Source organism: Oryzias melastigma, linkage group LG11 (genome assembly GCF_002922805.2).
Source record: "Oryzias melastigma strain HK-1 linkage group LG11, ASM292280v2, whole genome shotgun sequence".
NCBI lineage: Eukaryota > Metazoa > Chordata > Actinopteri > Beloniformes > Adrianichthyidae > Oryzias > Oryzias melastigma.
The window spans coordinates 12752255-12772167 of NC_050522.1; the positions used below are offsets into that span (position 1 = coordinate 12752255).

The 19913-nt window shown below is 38.4% G+C and overlaps 2 protein-coding genes across 4 annotated transcripts in view; both read right to left on the bottom strand.

Moving 5' to 3' along the window:
* Positions 1-844: 844 nt before the first annotated feature.
* hsd17b8 (hydroxysteroid (17-beta) dehydrogenase 8) lies at positions 845-4431 on the bottom strand. Its single transcript, XM_024297266.2, has 9 exons — positions 4303-4431; positions 3173-3375; positions 2985-3101; positions 2757-2852; positions 2566-2651; positions 2382-2466; positions 1748-1790; positions 1536-1610; positions 845-1438 (listed from the first exon to the last, which is right to left on the bottom strand). Exons 1-9 carry the CDS (start codon positions 4346-4348, stop codon positions 1419-1421), a joined length of 771 nt encoding a protein of 256 aa, XP_024153034.1. The 5' UTR covers positions 4349-4431; the 3' UTR covers positions 845-1418.
* Positions 4432-7874: 3443 nt separating this feature from the next.
* Positions 7875-19913, bottom strand: part of brd2a (bromodomain containing 2a) — a 14249-nt gene continuing 2210 nt past the window's right edge. Inside the window, exons 1-12 of one of the 3 annotated variants that reach the window (XM_024297155.2) lie at positions 15546-16073; positions 12077-12374; positions 11805-11942; positions 11565-11715; positions 11278-11477; positions 10687-11193; positions 10454-10582; positions 10155-10346; positions 9774-10036; positions 9376-9689; positions 9165-9293; positions 7875-9077 (exon numbers count right to left, since the gene is read on the bottom strand). In XM_024297155.2, coding sequence (XP_024152923.1) covers positions 8950-9077; positions 9165-9293; positions 9376-9689; positions 9774-10036; positions 10155-10346; positions 10454-10582; positions 10687-11193; positions 11278-11477; positions 11565-11715; positions 11805-11942; positions 12077-12337 — 2412 coding nt within the window. In that variant the 5' untranslated portion in view covers positions 12338-12374; positions 15546-16073 and the 3' untranslated portion in view covers positions 7875-8949. The other 2 variants (XM_024297147.2, XM_024297164.2) reach the window with 2 other exon arrangements.

Below are 19913 nucleotides of genomic sequence, written 5' to 3' on the forward strand. Positions count from 1 at the left end.
AAATGTAATTAGCTTTAAAATAAATATAAAAAATAATCAAGCTTTGTAGAATACTTTGTAATCAACTTTATTCTGTTTATTGTTAAAATCCACTATTGTCTTTGAATATTAAAAATTAAAAAGAGACAGGAAAATACAACTTAAAGTTTGGAAAAACAAGTCACGTATTTTTCTTTAAAAAATAAAAATATTTATTTGTGTTTGTTTCTCCTCTTAAACTTCAAACCTGTCAAATTTGTAAATCCTCATTAATTTAGTCAATTGATCTTGTAGGTTGTAGTTTGACCACAAGAGGGAGCCATAAATGATGTCTCCACAGTACTTGACCGCATTTTTAACAGCGATTTACACGTCACTTTTTGTGGTTAATTATTGACTGTATATGGAGAGGAAACTCTGCTACACAAATTAAATATATATATTTTTAAGAGACAAGAGAAAAATGCTTTGCTGTTTATGATTATGCACAACAATATACAAAATCATTTAAACATGTGGTTCTTAAATGTTGCCGCCAGAGGGCGCCAGAGATGTGGAACCGACTTCAAAATGTCACGGTAATTACAGAAGCTTGGTTAAGGGGGGCTTACTGAATCATTGCTTAGCATATATTAAAAAGAAATGATAATAATAATAAAATAAATAAATAAAAAAATCAAAATACAGGGGAGGAACATATGTTAGAAGTTTTACTGTGTTCACTTCTGTTTATATCAAAACAATTTTGTCTGAAATTGTCCATAGATGGCACCACGGATAATAGATTACTAATTAGTTATATATATATTTGAGGTAATCTAATAGAGCAAAAGTATTTTTTAAAAAAATGTAAATAAAAAATATGTGAACAGAGAAGGCATCTCTTTATTTTATAATGAGGCATGATTTAAACATCCACTTTTTTAACTAAAAGAAAACAGTAAAAATTGTGTTTCACAAATTGCCAAATAGAGCATGTGGATATTTTTTTTCTCAAAACCAGTAATAAGTAAGTTTCTGAATGTAATAGTTAAAAGAGAAGATTCAGGTTCTTGCTGTAAAACTTTTGTATGAAAAGCAGTTGGTTATCTCAGCATTATATATTACAAAAATACAAATTTTTGTAATAACATTTTTTAATATTTACATATACTTGCAAAATATTGATTTTATTAGTACATAAAATGGCTTCATACAATCGTGATTGAATGGAATTCTGAAGTCATCATGTTTCTACATGTATTCATATTCAAAGCAGCCATGTGATGGACTGGGGAACCATCCAGGGTGTACCCCGCCTTCAACCAACAGTAGCTGGGATAGGATCCAGCAGCCCTGCCGTGACACCCCAAAGGGATGACGTGACTTTGGAAAAGGGACGGATGGATAGTCAAAGCTGGACTTCTGCTTGGTGTTCATCTGTGTGACAGACAGCTGGTTCAGCCCATAAAAAGTCCACCTGAAAAAGACACAATTTAAAAACTCAGCTTTAGATGTTGGTTGTCCTTTAATAAACACAACATCTGCAGGAAAAATGAACTGTAATAAGTCTGCACCTGTTACTTCAATGCTGGCTCCCGTGATGTATCGAGAGTCGTCAGAAGCAAGGAAGGCACAGGCATCAGCAACCTCTGCAGAACAGATGGACACAAATCAGCTTTTGAAACAACCTTTAATTTCACTGCGTATAACACCAAGTGTGCCTGCTTCATTGATGTAGCTGAAATAAATGCTGAGTAATAGAAAATGTAAAAATGTCTTCATTGACCTGCAGGCTCTCCCATTCTTCCCAGAGGCACCAAGGTTGTGATCTGCAACAGAGAAAATGTTCATTTAACATGAAATTGGAAAGTGTGTCCAGCTGTTTTGGGTTTTTTTTACAATGGTTTGCAGTAATCCAACTGTAACAGTTAGTGTGCCAGTACTCCTGTGACCCATACAGATGAGATACTTACATCTGTCTTTCATATGTCATTATGTCCACCTTGATTCCCCAATTTAAAGCTCTAAAAATTAGTATAAAATGCAACATGCAACAATAACTATGATAGACGCAGCAAAAAAAAGTTAAGAAAAGAAAGAACATTCTGTAAAAACGTATATATATTTACACTTATTGTAGCCAAAAGCCAGATTTTTGTATAAATGTAAATACAATTTTTTTTTTGAGAATAAATGGAGTGTGAGAGTGTAGAATAAAACATAAAGACATCAGGATCAGGACCTCCAGGTCTGTTTCTACTCGGGTATCACATGACATTTAAAAACTGTCCAAACGTTTTTAGATTCAAACCTGAGAATTTATCTACATTTTTTTTTTGTTCTCCTTGTCATTCAGTTAAGTTGTACATCAAAACTTCAGATTTTGATGTACTTAGTGTGAGAGTGTGTGTGAGCTGCACCTTGCTGATAACCTTCTCTGGCACTTTATCTGTCATTGGTGTGGTTATGAAACCTGGCAACACACAGTTACACCGAATCCCAAATCTGGACAAAGAAGAAATGTAGAAAATAAGTGTTTCAAAAGTTAATTCAATTCAGGGAATTCAGCGGGTTCACGCTGCACCATCACCATTGTCATGTCACCTGCTGAGCTCTTTGGCAGCGGTGAGTGTCAGACCCTGAACTCCAGCCTTGGAGGCAGCGTAGTTTGCCTGTCCCAGGTTCCCCACCTTGATGCAAGCACATTGATTCAGGACATGTGGAACAGGAAAAACAAATGGCTACACGTCTATAGATATACTTTAACTATCCCAAAGGTAAAATGTTGCTCATACTTTTCCCACAATGCTTCCAACTGTAATGATGGATCCTTTGGGAGCTCCACATGCAACCAGAGCCTGAGCCACAGCCTGAGTGACCAAGAAGGAACCCTGAAAGGAATCAAAGTCAAAAAATATTATGTCTAAATGTTTAAAGTAGAGAAAGGCATGCCCCTTTCTATGAGGTTTACTGAGGTATCATTTAAAGTTGATCTAAAGCTGCTCAGAGCCGAGAGCTGCTACCTTCAGGTTGACCTGAATGACTCTGTCAAACTGTTCCTCCTCCATGCTGAGCAGGAAGTCGTCCTGAGTGATGCCCGCTGTGTTCACACATACTGAGGGAGGCTGGAAGTAACGGGTCTGCACAGAAACACCAGCAGGTTAGAAGATAAGAAGACAAGAAGAAGCAGAAGTCAAGCTGCTTCCCACACCTGTATGTTGGTCACCAGCTTCTTTACGCTGTCTTTCGACGACACGTCCACCACAGTCGCCGTGTGGACCTGACCTCTGAAGTCGTCTGGAAGGCTGCTCAACGTCTCATTCGCTGACTCTTGGTTGATGTCTGCAACCACAACGGAAGCACCCTCAGAGGCCAAACGCTGGCACACCGCCCGTCCGATCCCGCTGCCTCCTCCTGGGAGAAAAGGAGAGAAAATTTAGGGCGACAAATGTCCACCAAAGTCCTGCAGCTTCTGACTTAAATTCACGAGACAAAATCTCAGTGAAAAACAAAACAGAAATGGAGGTTTATTTTACAGCAGACATGTCATCTGACATCTTCTAGTGTCCACACAACACGCTAATGAGGCTGTGATCAAATTTTTACTGTAAATAAATACATGTTGAAGTTGTTGTTGGCAAAACCATTCTTTATCTTAGTCAATCTAATACCTGGATATTGAATTTAATAATAATCATTTATTATGTATTTTAAATTAATTTAAGATAAACTCAGAACTGCTGATCGAATCCTACATATTTTCCCAGAATGCACCACGCGGAAAAGGCAACACAAAAAGCTGGACAACTTATTTTTTAACAAACTCCTTTAGTTTATTTAAAAACAGTAACGGAGTCAAACAGCAGATTGAAGCTCAGTCTGTTGCGATGCTGTTTGATTTAAAATCTCCCTGTTAAGTGTTTATTATTCCGAACACCCCTGAACTAATGTTTCAGTCCATTAAAAATAAAACATTTCCTGATCATACAGGGAGATTGTCTAATAACATGTATTTCCTATGGTTGAGGCTGCTGGCTATCGAAAAACACGAACATATTTTCCGTGAAACTCAATGAACCCAGTTTAGTTGATTGAACTTAACTTAGGTCTAAAATACTATTAAGTAAATTAATCCAAAATGTTTGATCTTCATTGTTTCGTAAAGGATTCGAAATTATAAAGCTTAAATCATGAGTCCAGAGTTCACGTCGCATCAGTTGCGTTAACAGATGAAGGCGATACAAATGACACAATGAGAGAAAGAGACGCTTTGTGGACAGACATGAGTTATAAATGTTTGTCTGTATACGAGAAAATACGAATATTTTATTGCAAACTGACCAGTGACTAGCGTCAACCTTGAAATGAGCCTGGTGGGGGCCGCCATATTGGTTTTCTTTGTTGTTGTAGTTTTCAGTTTGTCCACAAGAGGGCGTCATGTTACAGTTGAGAAAGTAACCAGAAGAGCGCCCGGGGGAACAAGACATGGTTACTGTAGTAAATCTCGAATGAACAATAAAGATCAATAAAAATGTTCACATCTTTGTAAATAAAGTCACTTTTGTTTGACAATGATTTTAAATAAGTTTTGGAAATCAGTATATTACAGTCAACTCTTGGAAAAAGTTTTTATTAAACTTATTTATAAAGCACAGATAAATATTTTGTGTTTAGAGAACTGGAGACAAGTAAGTCTATTAAACATCAATGCCAAAATATTTAAACTTATATTTTATTAAAAACACATATATAATCACTTTTTTATTTTATTATTGAGGAAGGGCGATCAGGTTTCATGTCTGTTTGAAATATTTCTAACAAAATCAGATAAATATATGATTGAATATAATAATATACAATAGTTTCAATCTATTTGTTGACTTTAACATTGAATTTGATCAAATTAACCACCAATGTATAATTTCAATTATCAATTGGACTAAAAAATATATTTATAAAAGCCGTTCAAAAACTGATGCAACAGTTCAGTTAAACTTGCTAAAATGACTCAGAAATGTCCCTCAGCAGTTTGCTTTTAAAGTTGCCCAAGCTATGGCTTTCCTTTAAGGAATCAACCTATAAAATGAATAATTCTGTTCCAAATGCAAGATCCTCCAAAAGGCACAAGAACAGAATTCTACAATTCAACTGCACCATAAAAGTATTGGACTGGAAGTTGAACAGTATTTCCCAGAAAGTAATGTTCAACTGAAAAAGGTTTTAACTATTTGTCAGTCTATCAAATAGGACCACAAACACATGCTTTGTTCTGAGACTAGGCCGAGTTATTCCTTAAAATGGAAAAAAAAAGTCAGACCTGTCTTCATATTGTTGAAGAAACAACTACAAGAAAGCTATACAGATTAAATGTATGAAAAGTACAAATACAATATCACTATTTAAAATATTTGAAATTTTTATATTACTCTGAGACAAAAATAAATCCATTGTGTGGGTGTGTGTGCAAGAGAATTTGTGTTTGTTGTGTTGTGTTTTTTTATATGTTCTTGTCTTTTTTATTGTTAATTTTATTTTCATGTTAACTTTATTTCCTGTAAAGTCGAGACATTGTTGATGAAAACTTGTTTGCCGAAACAATTGCAAATAAAGATTATGTGTAAAAAAGATCATTCAGTTTTAGTTTAATGTTTGGCCACAAGAGGGCGACAAGAACTACAAATCTACATGAACTGACTTTATTTCGATCAGGGAAGTAGACAAAATTCCTCCGTTCTCTTGTCAGACAAGAGAGCTCTTGCTACTGCTCCCTAGCATTACGCTTATGTCCATCCTCCCTACTCGTCCAAAATTAGTTTTATAAAAGATTCAAAACACAAATTATATAAAGCTGTTTGTCTGCATTAAACGAATGGTTAGATACAAACAAACCGGGTGTCAGTATCAAAGTTTGAAACGACCTGGGCCGCCATTTTTATTTTTATTGTTTTTTGTAAACTTTAGTTTCTCCGCTAGAGGGCGACAAATGAATGCACGCTTGGAAAACCATCAGTGAAGGCTACCTGAGATTAATATCAATACCTTCACATGAATATAGTGTACAAGGAGAAACCTTTCTGTCGTGAAAAACGTTTATATCAACTTGTCAAATATTTAGGAACACGAAGGTACTCAATGCGCTAAAACCCTCACGCCGAATTCATTTATTGTTTTAGTTCAGGGTTTTCACCACAAGAGGGCGATGAGAACTACATATCCACATAGATTGACCTAATTTCATTCAGCAAAGTAAACGAGACTCATGCGTTCCCTTGTCAGACCACAAGAGGGCGCAAAGCACATCTGCTGACATAACTAGAATTACTGAAATTTGAAAAAATATTAAAGGGATAAAATGGAATAATTTAAATGGAATCCCGGCACAGGAAGTTGTCAAAGGCACATAGAAGAGAATTAATTTGAAAATGTTTTACGGTGTTGTATATTCACATTATAAAATATATTATTTTTGTGATCTGTTTCGTAGCCTAACATTTTTATCTTTATACTTTACAGAGAAACACAAATCTTTAAATACAAACAAACTAGTGTCAACCTTGAAGCACACTGTGAGGAGGCCAGTACTGACGCCACTTCAACGAGCACAATTTTAAAAATATGGACAATATTTAACCTTAAGCAGGAGAAATTTTCAAGTCAGTGAAAATTGTATCAATTTATTTATCCATTAATCAGAGATACTGAAACCTCCACACCGAATTCATTCAGCGTTGTAATTTAACGTTTGACCACAGGAGGGCGACAAGGATTACATATTATCATAAACTGACCGCATTTCAATCAGCGAAGTAAACAAGACTCCTGCGTTCACTTGTCAGACCACTAGAGGGCGCAAATTACATATGTGTTTGACCCACATACCCATGATTAGTTCTGAACATAACGAAAAACACGTATAGCACGTTCTACAAATATATATAAATAGGCTAACATAAAGCTATTCATGTATTTGCATATTCACATAAAATACAACTATGCTGATCCTGACACAATTTGTTTCAGAGCCCAGTATCCTTGTCTTGATACAAAGATACACGCAATATTAAAATGCAAATAGACCTTGAAACTATCCGGGCGAAGGCCGCCATTTTGGTTTTCATTGTTTTTGTAGGTTTTAGTTTTTCCGCTAGAGGGCAGTAAGTTCTACGCATGCTTGCGAATCGACCAGAATTTAAACAGTCATTTAAATTTGTGAATTATTTGAGACAGCGCATCCGGCGTACAAAATGTATTGTATATACATCAATATTACTAATCCCGACAGAAAATTCTCCATTGTTAAACAATTTAAAACCAAACTAAAAAACTTAGACTCTTAAAACGTTAATTGTTTAACGTGTTTTTACCACAGCACAGACGGACCCGTATATAATTTAAACAATTTTTAATAAGTCAATAATCTTACGCAGTCAGAAATTTTTTATTATATATATATAGTCATTCTAATTACTTGTGTTTAGCTTTAAGCAAAATCTGCAAAAATATGAACAAAAACTTCTTTATTTGTGTAAATACTTTTAGATTAAAAGCACAGAAGGAGAGAGAAGTGACAAACTTTGGGCAGTTGAGCCAGAAAACCAATATTTTAAAAAATAGAAAAGGAGATGGAGCAAAAAAAATGAAAAAAAAAAAAAAACTTAGATTGAGATTTTTTTTATTACTTGAAATCAAGAAAGAAGTTTATTTTACGTTTTTAATAAATAACTTGCAAAAAAACAAAGTCAAGCTGTTATTTTAATAAAATAAGAACATTAGCCTAAAATAACCAGCTTAGTACCACATGGACAGTGTACAACTTCTTATTTCTGAAAGTCAAAGCTCAAGACTTTTTAGAATTCTTAGTTTTAGAAACACAGTGGAGACGGAACAGAAAAACGCTGCAGTCACTAAAATAAAGTTACTCTTTTACAGAGCAAACACTCAGCTGCCAGAGATCTCAAGGCCTCAAACTCTTAACACAAACTAGTTATTTAATGAACAAACCAAAGCCTGCTTCATGCTCGAAGAGAAAGTCATAAAAATAACAAGAGCTCTGAAGAAAGTGAAACCAAGATGTTATATGGGCACAGGTGAGTGAACAGGACACGTCCTCACAATTTATTAGCAGATTGGTCACATAGACTTAAAAAAAAAATGTTTACAGAGGTGTACCAAGTGAAAAAGAAAAACCAAAAACACAGCCGGCATGGAAACAGAAAGCTTTACATAGAAACAGCAACTATGACACATTTCTGTACAGTGGCCGACTCCTGACTCGTACATAGAGGACAAAGATAAGATGAGAGGACATGTCTGTCTGCTCTACTGTATTGCATGCATTCTGTTGTCTACTGGAACAAGGTGCTTCTGTGTGCAGAAGGATTTTCTGCTTCAAAACTATGAGGAACTTCACAAGGACACGCTTGTGGTGCCTGACACTCGTGCACAAACACACATTCATCCCAACACGTTTCCTCTTACTGCAGAACAAAAAAACTAAACACACAAACTGCCCACGCCAGTTCAATCTTTCCCAAAATATCAGGGAATAAATTAGCTCCATAAAACACTTCTTTATAAAAGAAAAATACATATTTATATCACTGTACATCTCTTCTGTTACAGCATAAAGACAGAGAGCATGGTAAGAAGGGAAAAAAAATCCAGAAATGAGAGATTCTGGCATTAGCACCCTTATCCCTCCGACTTATGCATCAATCTTTATCTGAAGGAGATGGAGCATCCCTCGCTCCACTTATGAACCTCGGGATGATACAATCAGCGTCCTCCTCTGTTGTCCTGAACTGCATGAGCAGGGGACGCCCCATCTGTCTTTTCTCAGGTTGACAGTACGAGCTGCGCTGGTTCTGCAGGCCACATCTGAGCCCTCCAGCAGCTCCGTCCTCAGTAGTTGTGCAACAGTTCAGGCTGCTTGTGAGGGGGAGGGATAGGTGGGGTCACAACACCCTTTTATCAAGGTCGGGGCATCCCTCAGCCAGAGTCTGAATCACTTGTGTCTGAGGAGGAAGATGAAGAAGATGATGAGGAGGAGTCCGAGGACGAGCTGCTAGCGCTCAAGCGTGACGGCTGGGTGTGAACGTCTGAAGCCGGTTTGTCAGCTGCAAGAAAAAAGAGAATATCTGTGAAAAACGTGTTTAAGGGGAATCAAATGTTTACGTGGAGCATCTCCAAGTTCAAGAACTCACGTTTGTTTTTAGCAGGCTTCTTTCCAGAGTTCAGCTGACCGCTGACATCCATCAGCCTCCTCTCCAGCTCCATCTGCTTTTCCAGAGCCAGCTCTTCCCGGGACTTTCCAGCACTGTTCTTCGTACTCACTGATAAGACGCACACAAATGAGATGACATTTCTCAAAGCTACAGCTAATCCATGAAGTTCAGGTGTCTCAGAGCTTCTTACCGTACGGTTTCCTGGGTTTCTTCCTCAGACACGTCATGACGTATCTCTCCAGTTCCCGCAGTGTCGACGGCTTCAGTGTCTCGAAATCGATCTCGATCTCCTCCGGGTTGGTGTCCCGCAGCGATGGCTCACGGGACTGAATGATGTAAACTACGCGGCCCAGCTTCTCTCCGGGCAGCTTGTTGATGTCCAGGCTGAGCTGGCGTTTCTCATCGTACGACATGGGCGCAGTGTCTTCCTCTTCGTCAGAGTCAAAGTGACCCACCAAAGGATCATGCTGGGGCATATTAAACATGATGGCACTCTTTTTGGATCTGGTAAAAATAAAAAATACAAAAATTATTTTAAGAATAATAAAGATTCTGTTCCTTCTTCATCCAGCAGGGGTCAGTACTTACTTGCTTTTGCTGTTTTTCTTGCTCTGAGTCTTCTTCATCGGCATGACAGGACAATCCATTCCTCGGTTGCTCTTAGTCTTTGAGCTCTTCGTCGTTTTTGGAGCTTTGGGTGGTCTGATAGGGGTCAGGTCCTCTTCTATTCTCCGATGTCTGTCCTTCTCCACTCTTTTCTTCTTTTTTCTGTCTTTTTTCTCCTTCTTTTTCTTGGGCTTAACAATAGGACCCTGAGAGAGGGCGGTGAGTTGCTCATGTACGGCCTTCAGCTGGAGACAGACAGAAAAACAAAAGACATTACCACACAGCATCTACACATCAAAAGCTTTGAGTGGACTTTTCCTCGCCGTGGAGGATTCTGTCTGCAAGAAAAACCGGAGTACAAACCTGTTCCTGCAGCTCTGCCAGTCGGTTTGCCCTCTCCTCTTCAGAGTCGGAGCTCGGGCTGCTCTCACTCTCCTCACTTTCACTGCTGAGCTCACTCTCAGAGGAGGAGGAAGACGAGGAGGAGGAAGACGTGGAGCTCGGTGGTGCTGGGGGCTCATCTGGCATTTTAGCAAAGCAAAATTCAAACACGTCCTAGGAGAAAGAAAAATAAAGTTAGTCCACCAGTGGAAAACACTAACCCCGACTGATGTGACTATGACAGCCGCAAACAGTGTAATGAGTAATAGCGAGGACTGTACCTGGAGTTTTCTGGCCATGGCGACAACATCATGATCAGGGGGGTTGTATTTGTAGCAGTTGGAAAACATCAGCCTCACATCAGCAGAGAACTGCTGGGCGTCTCTGTACTCTCTGCTGTCCATTTTCCTCTGACAAAACAAAAGCACATCCTGTTTAGAAAGTGACTTGAAGCGTGTCATTGTAGTGATTCTGTCTACGCTCATGCAGAGCAGCGACTGCATGTTTCAAGTACCTTGATGGTACTGAGGTCCATGGGTTGCTTTATGATCTCGTGATAGTCATGAAGACCAAGTGACACGGCATCCACAGGCTTGTAGAATGGCCAGGCGTACGCAGCATGCTTCTTTGACAGCAGCTCCTTTAGGACGCCACTGCAGTAGCGCAGCTGCGGGCTCAGTTTGCTGCGCCGCACAGGAGTCGGCAGGATGGAATCCGGCAGATCCTTTTTTGGAGGTTTGATGGGCCGTCCGCTCACTCCTCTTCGACTCCCGGATGTTGCTTTGGCGCCCAGCATCATTGTTCCGCCGCCCATGCTCATCCCCATCCCCATCCCCATCCCCATGGCCTGATTCATTCCCAGACTGGAGTTGTGGTCCATTCCCAGGGAGGTGAGGGTGAGCGGAGAGTCGTGTCCCCCTACCATCCCCAGGCCGATGCCAGTGACCCCCAGGGTGCTCATAATTGGCATTGCCACAGTGGTTGGGGTTGTGGTGTCTGCTTTCCGCTTCACGCCCTTCTTCTGTGAAGTAAACAGGAGCCTTTTTGGTCAAACCAAAAGTCAGAGTATCACTACGGAATCCACTTCAGACAAATGACAACATACCTTAGCTGTAGGTTGTGTAGGAGGTAGGCCTGTAATGGCAGGGATAGTCTGCTCAGGTTGAAGGGTGGGGGTACTGCACTTAGTCAGAATTGTCTGTGGGGGTGTGGAGAGGATGGAGTCCGGCGTTTCTGGAGTGGGAGGGGAGTACACCGACTGGGACACAGCTGGAACTTGATGAGCTGTCGTCACTCCTCCAAGGACTGTGGGACAAAACACAAAAACACAACTTCAATAAAATGAATCTTTCTAAATTGACATGTCAAATGTTCTGTAGCTGCAATGCTTACCTGAACTGTTCCTTCCCTTTTTAAGATTTTTAGATTGCTTGCTCCTTGGAGCAGGTGGGGCCAGTTCTATCTCCTCCTGGGGCATCTGTGCCACTTTCTGCAAGAATGCCTTTTCCAGAGACTGAGCCATCAGGACAATGTCGTCTGTTGGCTGCAGGAAGACATAAAATCAAATAGTGATCAGCAATCAAGGACCCTAATATTGTTTTGAGGTTTAGATTGTCATCAACCCTCACTTACCTTGTTATAAATATAACAGTTGGTAAACATGGCGTTAAAGTCCTGCATGCACTCGCTGGCACTGCGGTAGTAGTTGTTTTCTAGTCTTTTCTTTATGGTGCCCATGTCCATGGGAGTTTTGATAATTTTGTGATAGTCCTGAAAAGAAAGCAGACACAATTAAAGACATCTTGGCCTAAAATACAAGCATAAGTAACAACAACCCTTTTAACTAAACCAATCCATATCTGACGAGGCCAAAAAGAGGTTTTTCATTCCTGACATTCACTTACAGGTAGGCTGAGCTTGACGGCATCTACGGGTTCATGGAAAGGCCAGGCAAAGTGGTGCCTCCACAAAGACTTGAGGACCACTTTCTGTAGAAACTGAAGCTGGTTGGTCATCCTTCCGTGTCTGCTTGGGTCTCTCACTGGGGGCTGAGGGGGTCCTGAGGGAGCCATCTGATTGATGGGGGGCATCCCTGGACTTTCAAAGTCCTCGTAGAGCAGGGAGGGTTTGCGAATGCGCTTTCCGGCTGTGCTCTGATCCATCATCAGTCCTGTATGCCCAATCTCAATCCCAGTGTGAGAGCTGTGGAGAATAAATATCCGATTCACAACTCGGCGACAGTCATAAGCTCCACAGGGAGGTCTAATGCTTTTAGAATAATTTCCCTCATTTACTACTAGTTAAAGAACACCACTTAAATTATAAATAGATTAGAATTGCATTTTGAGTTTATATATGCATAAGAGGATAATAAGAAAAACCAACAGACATTTGTGACGTCATGCTGCATGCGCACCCACTTTCCGTTTGATCAAAAATCCCCTCCACAGCACACATGGCAGGTCTTCCTGTCTTTTTACTCAGCAGCCCTGCACCAAAGCTCCACCCCTGCTTTGTTAAACTAACTCACGCTCCGCCCACGCTTCCCTCAAGGTATGGAGAAAAAAAGCCCACGAGTACTGGGCGGTCTTGACGTCACTAAAGAACTGCTGGAGAAAAGTATATTCTGTGGTCTCCCACTATGATGCATAAGAACCACTACTTTTTAATAAAATGAAATTTTCTAAATATTTATATTGTTATAGAAGTTAGGAGTAGAAATTATAATTTTTTTAGTCTAAAACTTACCCTTATGGTTCCAAACATGGTAAAAAATTACTATTACACTCACTGTAGAGCTAAAGAAGAAGAAGAAGAAAAAAAAAACTATGTCCAATTTGAGTTTAAAAAATTAATGAACTTGGTTTGGCCTCGACTGTTTTACCAGATTGCTTGGGATCAATACTGAAAACACTGAAAATTTATAAAATTAATAGTGTATGTTGTAACTGGAAACATGCTCTTGTAAATATTTAACAGTCTTTATTGGACAAATTTAAAAAAAAAAAAAAAACTATTTCAACTTAAATGTAGAAAAACAAAACCAAAAAAAAAAAATCATTTGTATGAAGTAACTTAAATGATACAACTTTTGGAAACTTATTTGACAGTTAGTGTACTTTATTTAGTCAAAGTTTATTACACAAAACAAATCTATGACAATAAAATCTGCCAAGTGTATAAACGTCTACAGAACAAATGTAATAAATATAAAAACAAGAATAGGACTAGGATAATGTAAAATACCAATACTCGAAGGATGTGTCCCGTAACTAAGCAACGGAGTGTACACATTTAGTTTATTAGGTGGAGGGGGTCATGTGCGACATTTACCAATCACCAACGGAAACATTAAATAAACTCAAACTTGACAGCAGCTAAACTTGTTATACTACAGCACCACGTTGTAGAAGTGCCAATAATAACGCGTCCCGATTGCCACATGGCTACCACAACAAACCGGTAAAGGTGCAGGCTACGATGGATGCGAGTTTCCACCGCGCAAACAGAGACTACATAGGCACAGAGGCACGAAAACAATTAAACTGGTTAGTTATAAGAAAACATTGAGTAAAAAACACTGAGTAATAATGTCAGGGCGATTTAAAGTGCGAATGCTAAAGCTATGCTAACACCGCTAACTGCTAAGCAGCGGGAGAGAACGGCAGAGGCTCCGAAGATGGCGCCGGTGAAGCACAAATCAACAGTCTCGGCTCACTTAGACTTAAAATAAACGAATTTTTATTTAGTCTGGATTTAATCTCCGGTATTTGGGGTGTGCATTCCATGGTTCACTGTTCGCTTCCAGGTACATCACAAAATATAGAAGTCGTTCTTCACCAAATTTAGAAATATCGTATATTTTATTGTAATTTCCCGACTGATGGAAAGGTAAGTCAATTTTACCGGTAGGTACCTGTCAAAAGGCGGGTTGACAGCCATATCCATCAGGATGAATCCGGATTCTGTTTTGCCAGAGTCAAAACCAGGATCCGTCTCCGGTCGTCAGTTTTTTTTCCGCTCCCGCCAGAACAACAGAGCACACTACTTCGTTGAAATGGCGACTGTGCGACAACACCCGTTCTTTTATAGCCCAACCTCCAGTCTGATTGGTTGGACTGTAAGCTACTGACCCCGCCTTCTTCAGTTTTATTTGACGAGATACATGTCTATCAAAGTCACCGCGCCCACAAGACAGAGGAAGCTCGAAGAGAAACTTTCCAGGGCGACCCACAAGCTGGCAAATTAGCCTTAGAAGAATAAGATCAAACTTTATATAAACGTCGAATTTGATGCTGGCTGGTTAAACCTGTAACGTGATTAACCGACAAAAAGAGAGGGCATAGAAGATTTTTATCGCCATTACGTCAACTTTTTAAAAGCCGATCACTAGGATTGGCCAGCAGAGACATAACGCGGGCTTTCAGTCTGATGAACTGGCAATCCTATTGGTTCTCTTAGTCGGTCACAAGAACCCTCAACAAGAGCCTCCCCTTGATCAACTGCGCTTACAGAATATCCGCTTTCTTCTAGAAAACGTGTACAGTCGCCATCTTGAGCGCTTAAACATATATAACTTACTCGTACGACAAAACAAATCGTCAATTGGAATAAAAAAAAACAATTATAATATACAAAATGATACACTAACTACATTCACCAACATCCAAAACAAAAAAAATCTTGAGATCAGACAAAGAAGTAAAGGCCAAAAAGAAAGTAACCCTGAAAAATAAAACTTACAACCAAGACGAATAGCTGTAAAAGTAAAGGAAAGAACAGAACGTACAGAAACGCAGATTTACATCAAGCAGACGACTACATTGGAAGGGTCACGTCGCTATGCTAACACTAACAGAATGACACAGCACTTTATACAAAGTGACCTCGCCTTGTGTTTAAAATTAAAACAAAAATCAAAACGCAAAACAAGGTGAGTAATTTAGACAAATTAATACATATCAAAACAATAAACGGGGTAAAATGCAATCCTCAAAACAACAACACTAAAAGCTCTGGCGAATTACATTAGAATTTTAAATAGCATTACTAATGAATTAAGAGGAAAAATAAATGAAACTATTTATATTGACTTAGTTTAAATCATGCTTAACAAAAGTTACCTAACCAACACGCCCATCCCCCACACCAAGGTTACATAGTCCCCACAATGTCACTATGAAATGAAGAAAAACAATATGGACGACTAAATTAATACCATCAAAACCAGTCTTATCCTTTGATCATGTTAACAAAACCTTAATTTGAAAAAAAAAATCAAAACAGGAAAGTCACAAAAATGTAGGTTAAACAAAACATTTAAATTAAATTATTAATAGGTATCGATGGGTAAATCCCAAAACAATGCGAAACCTTTCTTCCAATAATCATCTCGTCTTCCACCTCGATACTTTTTAACAAACACGTTTCCTTCCAACATGTCCGCCTTCTTCCTCAGCTCCCTGCGGTGGATGGGGGAGGGGAGACTTGTGATGAAATCAGGCTGGCTTCTCAAAACTTGAACACGTGGCAGCACACAAAGACCACGGTGAAGCGTTTCCAGAAGTAATCCTTTCTTAACAAAAAAGCACACCTATATCTAAATTATCATAAGAAATAAATCAATTGGCCCAAATCTTTCAATAAAGTTGGCAAAATATCCGAACAAAGACAATATTTTCCGTTGGAGTTGGCTTATTCCGATTGGTCAGACTTGAACACGTGACAAAACCTTTTTTTCTCTCATGTTATTGATTTAGTTAGTTATCCAGACTTCCTCGTCTGATATTCTGCTGTGATCGTAATAATTCCTCTTCACTGACGAATCTTTGTTGATCTTTAAAAAAAATTAAGGAGTAGAAATGTTAGTCTTCCTTTGCTGACGATTGCTCCCGAATTGTCCAACAGCATGTTGTGCGCAGGCGCAGGTCAAATAAAGACGCATTGCCAACATAAGGCAGGAAGCTGATCCTAGATCAGCATTGCTGATGACAGACCTCCTTTATGTCAGCGCTTTATGGAAAATAACAACGCTTAGGTTTCAGGATCCCTCTTTAATTACCCAAGTCATTTATCCCACCGTTCTGTCATTCTGAAATGCGACTTTCAACACTTCCATCATTACTGAAATCGTTCCAAAATACTTTGTTTGGGGACATTTTCTTTTTTATTTGGAATGTAATGCTTTTTTGTTTGTTTGTTTGTTTTTCTTTTAGTAATTAGTAGATGTGCTGATAACAGATATTGGAATTAAAACTTGGTGAACAGATAACTGATTTTTTAGTTGACACATTTTTATTTGAACTCATAATGTTTTTTTCTGACTTCTGTTTATTTTATTTTTTAATTATAATTTTTTACTGTATGACTTTTATAATAAGAAAGCAATTAGTTTAAGTTGCATTCTATCTAAAAAGTGTTTGTCAACATATATTAATGTGAGGTTTTAAATTTATTTTCTAAAAGTGAAATTAAAGATACTTGAAAGTGAAAGCAACCACAAAGAAAGTGAGTCATAATTCTTCTCAGTAATGTGACTGGTGACTTTTTTTTTTCTTTTTTACATTCTCTTAATTCATTTTATATTTCCATATAATACAATTTCTATATAGCGAATAGGACAAGTTAGATCCTTCTGCTTAAGAGAAGCGTACTGCAACTTTTGCATCTAGAAAGAGCCCTGTAAGCAGGAGAACTGGAGGGAGTGGCTGGAGGATTACATCAGAATCATTCTCATCTGAATCATCAGCAGTGTTCTCTCGGTTTCCCTCTCACTATCTCTCTTGCAAATGCTCCACCTCTGTGTTCCTCTCCCCCTTTTTTTAGTCTGACTTCATCAATGGGTCACATGATGCCAAGGCTGCTCTTTCTACCTCAGTCCTAATAGCTTGGCAGGTGTTTACAAAGCTTTGTACAGCATTTATACCTAAACTACAAATTGCTTCTTGCTGATAGCATTTACCCTATACAATTTCCACAGTGAAGCCATTTAAATGTTTTAAAATTATATTTTGTTTTGCTTGTTTTTGTTTGAGCGGTCCGGTTCAAACTATATTTCAATGTCTTTTTGGCAAGTCATCCTGAGCAGAAACAATTCATTTTATTATCGCTGGAGGCAGTTAAATAAAGACGCAGGTGAACCTTACCTAAAAAAAAAAAGAATCCCCCCGAAAATAACTTGGATAAACATTTTTATGTAAGCCACAGAAGACGTTAGCAATCCCTTTGCATTGAATTGTTATGTGAGTAGGGCTGCACGGTGGCGCAGTGGTTAGCGCTCTCGCCTCACAGCAAGAAGGCCCCGGTTCAAATCCCGGCTGGGACCTTTCTGTGTGGAGTTTGCATGTTCTCCCCGTGCATGCGTGGGTTTTCGCCGGGGACTCCGGCTTCCTCCCACCATCCAAAAACATGCTTCATAGGTTAATTGGTGACTCTAAATTGCCCCTAGGTGTGAATGTGAGAGTGAATGTGTGTGTGATTGAGGCCCTGCGACAGACTGGCGACCTGTCCAGGGTGTACCCCGCCTTCGCCCTTCAGTAGCCGGGATAGGCTCCGGCACCCCCGCGACCCCGAAAGGGAAGAAGCGGTCGAGAAGATGGTGAATGAATGTTATGTGAGTGGGATTTTTAACAAAGAAGATATTTGACATTTTCCACTCCCAGCAATTAAGCGTATACTGACAAACTGTATATCCTATTTATGCGTCACAAACCCTTTGCAAGGAAACTTGTTTATACTGTATGTTTTCATATTGTAGTTCCCAGTAAAATATACCGTATTTCCACAAATTTGAAGAGTAATAACCTGTGTACCCATGCAAAAAGAAAATCTATATTTATACAATCTGAAGTGAGGACAATCTAAAATGCTCTCTTAAATTGTTTAAGCTATAGTATGTACAATTTCTCTAATATAATCACTTAAAGAAAATATTATTTCCATCCAAGATTTTACGTATGATAGTGTTAAAAAGCAAAGTTTTTTTTAATATTTGTATGCACAATTTTATTTAAATTGTATGCTGCTCTAAAGTTTGCAATCATTTAACATTTTTCTGGACACACAATGTATCCATCTCAAAAACAATTTTTTTGGATTGTTTATTTTTTTTTTTATTTTTTTTTTTTAAGATTAACTTTAAAAGATTTGCAGCAGCTGAAATAAAGCTGAAGGTGTCTTATGTCGGACAGATTTTACTGTTACATTGGGGGGGTTATAAGTCTTCTGACACACGAGGCGTGTATTTGTATAAATCCCTTTTTATTTGAGGCTAAATGTTATTTATATTAATTATGTTTGTATAGATTTCTTGTTGGACCAGATGGAAAGGAGAAGACAGAAGGAGAGAGTGGGATGCCAGTGATGGGGATTGAGGGTTCCCAAACAAAACGGAGGAAAAAGCGGGTTGAAGAAGTTGGAGGATGATTAAGATGCAGGAGGGGGTTGAATTACAAGTTGCTGGAAGTTTAGATTTTTACAGTCAAGTGTAGATGTTACTCATAAAGGTGGGACTTGTCCACAGACACACTCAAATATTACAAACATATCTATTGGCTTCAAAAAACTTCACACACATACAAGTCAATACTTACACAATACAGGCAGGTGTCAAGCAAAATTCCATCTCTGTGCAAAGAAAACAACATTTCTTTACATGTTGTTAAATATAGACAGCTGCAGAATCTGGGTCTAACAAGTGTAGAGGAGACCCCATATAATATCACAAATGTGAAGGACAAACACCATTGTGTGAGCCATTTAAGGCAAAGATCCCATTAGCAGTGGGGCGAAATACTATTAAACATGTTATAATGTCACAAAACAATTAAATCTTATATGTTGCTGCTTGCATACACAACTTGTGATGTTACATTTTTGGTAATGTATGATGCACTAAACTGTAAACCTAAAAATAAATGAAATGCTTTATGTAACGTGGATTGAATAAGGTTAGGCACTCTGACTGCTGGGTGTAAAAATCCGCCTCGAGGAGCCTAGAGTGTGTGAATGAAAACCCAGACAACAGAATCTTGTTAAAAACTAAATGATTGTGTTAAAAAAAAAAAAAAGCATTGACAGGACATACACAAGTCTGTTCTGTGTGGAGGAACGTAGGGGTTGGGTATTTTGTTGTCCACAGAGTTCGTTAGTCAACTTGAAGTTGACAGTTGAAAGTTTAGTGCTGTTCAGGTTCTGTGGTTCAGAAGAACAAAGGCTAACAACAACAACAAAAATTCGACCTGAAAAAATGACGCAAAAACAAATGCAAATCAATTCAGTTTCACAGAGTTAGCAACTAATTATAAATTTATAAACTGATTCAAGAAAATCACTGAAAGTGAAAATCATTGATGTATTTTCTTGGAACAGAAAAGGAAAAAAAAAAAAAAACGTCCATAAAACAAACACTCCTCTCAAAATGTTTGCCGCTATTGGTGTACAGTGTGACATTTACTTTTTGAGGGAAAAGTGGTTAAGGAATGAAGCTGTGAAGTAGAGCCCTTTACAGATGACAAGTACTTGGTTGTAGATGCATGCTCAACTCTTGTGCTTTAGCGACATCTAGTGGCAATAGAATGCTATTAAAAGTATAAAGAATTTGAAATATTTTTCAGGTTCTTAGTAAAGAGCATTAACACAACATTTCTAAAATACCCTTAAAAAAGTTTTTTTTTTTCAATGTTAATTGAATAAAAACAAACAAAATGAAGTTGAGTCTCTTGTTACAGGTAAATTTTATTG